The sequence below is a fragment of the Colobus angolensis genome, unplaced genomic scaffold (assembly GCF_000951035.1).
Source record: "Colobus angolensis palliatus isolate OR3802 unplaced genomic scaffold, Cang.pa_1.0 Scaffold137, whole genome shotgun sequence".
Lineage (NCBI taxonomy): Eukaryota > Metazoa > Chordata > Mammalia > Primates > Cercopithecidae > Colobus > Colobus angolensis.
The window spans coordinates 9932724-9937555 of NW_012114455.1; the positions used below are offsets into that span (position 1 = coordinate 9932724).

The following is a 4832-nucleotide window of genomic DNA, read 5'->3' on the forward strand; positions in this document are numbered from 1 at the left end:
AAAAAAAAAAAAAAAAAAAATAGTGTCTTGCCTCCGCAATGGCTGAGATGAAGACCTGTGGCCCTTCTGAGCTTTTCCCTGTTCTTTGTGCTGCCACATGTGCTGTGCTGGGGACAGGGGTGACCGTGACAGGGCCCGGTGTCTTGCAGACTATGACGCTGTGCTGACAGAAGCGGGAGATTACACGGCCAAGTACATGAAGCTTCGAGACTTCTTCGGCTCCATCTCAGGTACCCAGCAGACAGCAGACTCAAGTTCCAACTCAGGCCCTTGCTTCTGCTCTCAGACCCCGAAAGAGTTACTTCCTTACTGTCCCACCTCGACTGCGGTTGATCTGTGTGCAAGAATGTTCTAGACAAGGACAGGGAGGTGCGTGAGGCTGTTTCCATCTTGCCGACTTCACCTGCTCCAGGTGTTAAGGCTCCTGATCTCCTATGGAGGACGGGAGAATGCCCCTGGCCTTCCTCCCCTGGCCTTGGCAGGTGCTGAGAGCTGGCCTGTTGTTCCTCGTGGTGCTGGGATGCAGGAGCACATTGGGTCTGTGAATGGGAGCTGGGTGGGGAGGACGAGCAGACGGTGACATTTGGGTCCCTGGGGATGACGCTGTTGTCTGTGTGTTGCAGGCATTCCTCTCCCTCCCCCACCTGACCTACTTCCCAAGATGTCCTATGAGCCCATAACGCCAGTCTTGTACCTGTCTCTGTGGGATGCCCTCAAGTACATGGGGGAGGTGAGTGCTGGGGGCAATCGTGGGTGTAGCAGGGGTGTGGGGAGAGGAAGGCCAGTGCCTAGTGGCTTTGAGGTCCGCTCTCCAGCCTTGGAGCTCAGAGTGAAGAGGACAAACTCATGCTAGAGTGTGAAGTGGGGAGAGACAAAGGCCCGGGAGGAACCGCAGGTGGCCCTGTGAACCTTTCCTTCCTCCAGCCTCAGAGAGGAGAGTGAGGCGCAGAGGAACAGGGGGTGTCTCCTCCAGTGGCCCGAGGCTGTGATGCGTATCCCCTGCCTGGGGACTGCACTCTGCTGGTGCACACCCCTTTGTCCCACCCCTCTTCCCCATCACTGGAGAGTTGTAGGTTTAGTGCAATGAGAAGTCAAAGTAGAAACACCCGCCAAACCCCTGCTTCCACCCCATGTGCCAGCCCCCAGGCAGAGTCTGTCTGTGACCCCACTCCTCCTCAGCCTGCCCACCCCTCCGTCTCTTCTGTACGCAGCCAATCAAGTCTGAAAAGCCCATCAACATGGAGAACCTGCCGGTCAACGGGGGAAATGGACAGTCCTTTGGGTACATTCTCTATGAGACCAGCATCACCTCATCTGGCATCCTCAGTGGCCGCGTGCGTGATCGGGGGCAGGTAGGAGCTTCTCTTCTAAATTCCTGCGACCTTCTGATGAGCAGCCCTGCAATACGTTCTGTCCCTCAGAATCAGCTATTACCAGCTGTAAATATGGCCCTTCCGAGTCAGCTCTGCGAGTCTTCATGGGTGCATTCGTTTCTGCTCTGCCCGCTGGCCGCTTGTCTGCCCACAGGCATGCAGTGCTGCCCTTCTTGGCCTAGCGGAGGTCCCGTTTACCCTCCTCCTGTTGGCCATGGATGCTTCTGTCTGTTCCCTTTGGCAGGTGTTTGTGAACACAGTGTCCATAGGATTCTTGGACTACAAGACAACGAAGATCACTGTCCCTCTGATCCAGGTTCATTGTTTTTGGGCGCTGTGTGAGGGCTAGCCCCCGCTGCTTCGAGGAAGATGGGGGGGGGAGTCACCGAGGAAGACCTGGGAGACTCGGGGCTCCTCACCCACAAGCTGTAGGTGGAGAGGGCGAGCGCGGCTTTCTGCCCAGCTGGGAGTGCACATCCCAGAGTGTAGGGAAGCACTGGGGTCCACAAGCACATTCTGAGGGGCAGCTGTGGCCTTCCAGTGGTCCATCGTTAGCCCCGTGTTTTTGGCAGGGTTACACCGTGCTGAGGATCTTGGTGGAGAATCGTGGGCGAGTCAACTATGGAGAGAATATTGATGACCAGCGCAAAGGTGGGTCCGAGAACGTGTCGAAAGAAGAGCGGCCACGCTGGACACGTGGCTGTTGCTTCTCTTGCCAGCAGCCACCAGGCCACGGAGGCCCCTTGCAGGGAGGTGGAGGCTGGGTTGTCCTGTACATGAGGCCAGTTCTGAGTGGGCCAGAGAAGCTCCGCTAGGCTGTGGTCCCTGTCCCGTTAGCACTGCACATGTGCATTGTCTGCGTGCTTGTGATAAACACAGTGAACACTGAGCTGGCCTGGTCTCCCCTGGGCTGCAGTCAGTTTCCGCAGGGATGTCTGCTTGGGGGACGGCGGTGAGGAGCAATGAATGTGATTTCCAGGAATCCAAGGAAAGGCACAAGACCCCTGCCTTCTTGGGCCTCCACACTGAATTTCTCTTCTTGATCCATCTTGGGAAACCCACAGCTTATCTCGGATGTGGCGCGAGGAGGATGTGGGACGTACAGCAAACAAAACGCCTCTTGGCCGCGCACCCCTCTGGGAACAGGCTGCCAGTTTGCTTTGTTTCCTGGCCTGCTAAATCTTTTATGCTTTAATTTAGCCCTTCCTTTTTTAAACAACTCTAGCTAAATGTGGGTGGTTTCAGGTAAGTTATAAAAAAAGAACTCAGATAAAAATGAATGCGACTGTGGTGAGCAACACCGGTGACCTCCCAGCTCTCTCACGGCGTCTGCGTTTGTAATGGAGGAAACTTGAAGAGCTCTTTTTGGTCCACATTTCATCCGACAGCCGTCTGGTGGCCTTGCCAGGAAAGTGACATGGCCCAGACACTGGAGCCTGGGTCCTGGGGATCAGGGCCTCTCCAGATGGGCCTCAGAGCAGCATCTAGCACCATCCAGGCCCACACTCCTTCACCCTAAACAGCTCCCTCTCTGGGCCTGTCCTTCCGTTGTTCTCCTGGGGGTTGGGGGTTGGAGGGAGCACCAGCCTGACCATTGTTCCTAACTTTGCTTCCCTGAGCCCTTGTTGAGGGTCCCCTGGGCCCACACTGTGGAGTCCTGTCCTCCGGATCACAGTTAAATGTTTCAAGTCACAGACCTCCCTGGAGAAATGTGTGTGCCCACATACACCTGCGCCTGCCATTTCAGAGTCTGTAGGCCCCGCGAAGCCTCTGCACAGTCCCCAGCCTCTGAATTCCCAAGCTAGCCACTCAGCAGCTCCGTGATCTGAGACTGGCAGGGCTGGCCCAGCCCCGGGATGCTGATGAGTGGCTCCTCAAGGGACACAGCTCCTCCCTGTTGGATGCCTGAGTGAGGGTGCCATCTGCCCACAGTCCATACTCCTGATGCACAGCTTTAATCCTCAGTGGCATAGGTGACTTTTGGCTGAGCTATTAGGTCTGTGTAGCCTGGGCCCCACTGAAACTGGCCCTGTAGCTAGGCTGGAACCCTCTCAGTCATCTGGAACTTCCTTCAGAGAGAGGCCAGAGGCCGTTCTCCCCCTGTAACACCTCAGCTCTATATCCTTCCCATGGCAGATCCTCGGGATTTCCTCCTTCCCATGCCCCATAGAATTGCTAGGGAGCCTTGCTTGCAAGTGAACAGCTTCTCAGGGAGTGTACACTTCAGCACTCCTCACCCCAGTGTCCCAGGGCTTCCCCTTGTGGCCCTGGCCCAGCAGACTCGGCCCCTGCCTTTGGGCTACCCACGTGTTGTGCCTCCTTCCCACAGGCTTGATTGGAAATCTCTATCTGAATGATTCACCCCTGAAAAAATTCAGAATCTACAGCCTGGATATGAAGAAGAGCTTCTTTCAGAGGTGGGTCCCTGCCCAGTGCCAGCACGTGCACTCACAGGTTCGGACAGGGGCAGGGCCCAGGGTCCCTGGTGCACCGTAGCCTGGCCCACACCCAGCTGTGAATGGCCCCAGGGGCCAGATCGGCTGGCTGAGGTGAGGGGTGGCACCCGCGCTAGAAGCCACATGTGCAGACTAGGAATTGCCAGCATCCTACCCTGCTGCCATTCTGTGTCCTGGTTAAGGGTGGGGGGGCCATGGATGGGGAATTAGCTGCAGGACTGGGACCAGATCTAGGGAAGGTCCTCCTCCGTCTCCTGCCCTGTGTTCTGTCCTTAGGTTCGGCCTGGACAAATGGAGTTCCCTCCCAGAAACACCCACATTGCCTGCTTTCTTCTTGGGTAGCTTGTCCATCAGCTCCACCCCTTGTGACACCTTTCTAAAGCTGGAGGTTGGTAACCCCCTTTCCCTGCTGGGTTCTCCTGCGTCCCTCCCGCCTTGGAGGGCTCTGAGCCAAAGCCACATGAGCTTGGCAAGAGCCCTTGGTGGCTTCTGTGCCCAGAGGGTCTGAGAGGGCCCCTGGGGACTCCCTGGGCCAGGGGAGTGGGCTCACAGCAGAACCACCTCATACTTCCCACGTGCAGTCTGAGCTTGGGGTCCGTGCCTGAGAGGCATGGCAGTGGCACTAGGGGCACAGGAAATAGAGCATCCCACCTGCTCACCCTCATGGCTGTCCAGACACAGCTCGCTTTGGTCTCCTGAGAGAAGCACGCATGGTGTATGTCTCCCTCCACTTTTGCTGTGGCTCGTGGTAGATGAACACCCTTCCCACTCTGTTTCAAGGGCTGGGAGAAGGGGGTTGTATTCATCAATGGCCAGAACCTTGGACGTTACTGGAACATTGGACCCCAGAAGACACTGTACCTCCCAGGCCCCTGGTTGAGCAGCGGAATCAACCAGGTGGGAGCTTCCAGCCCCTTCTTGTTCCCCAAGAGGCCCCGCCCACCTGCCCTCCCAGGGAGCCTCAGCCCCTTCTTGTTCCCCAAGAGGCCCCGCCCACCTGCCC

At 57.0% G+C, this 4832-nt stretch overlaps 1 protein-coding gene across 1 annotated transcript in view; it reads left to right on the plus strand.

The window, feature by feature from the left end:
- Positions 1–4832, plus strand: part of GLB1L2 (galactosidase, beta 1-like 2) — a 45175-nt gene that overhangs the window by 38769 nt on the left and 1574 nt on the right. Inside the window, exons 11-18 of the mRNA XM_011934722.1 lie at positions 150–230; positions 624–730; positions 1212–1352; positions 1618–1689; positions 1946–2024; positions 3703–3790; positions 4106–4217; positions 4610–4726. Coding sequence (XP_011790112.1) covers positions 150–230; positions 624–730; positions 1212–1352; positions 1618–1689; positions 1946–2024; positions 3703–3790; positions 4106–4217; positions 4610–4726 — 797 coding nt within the window. The remainder of the gene's footprint in view (positions 1–149; positions 231–623; positions 731–1211; positions 1353–1617; positions 1690–1945; positions 2025–3702; positions 3791–4105; positions 4218–4609; positions 4727–4832) is intronic.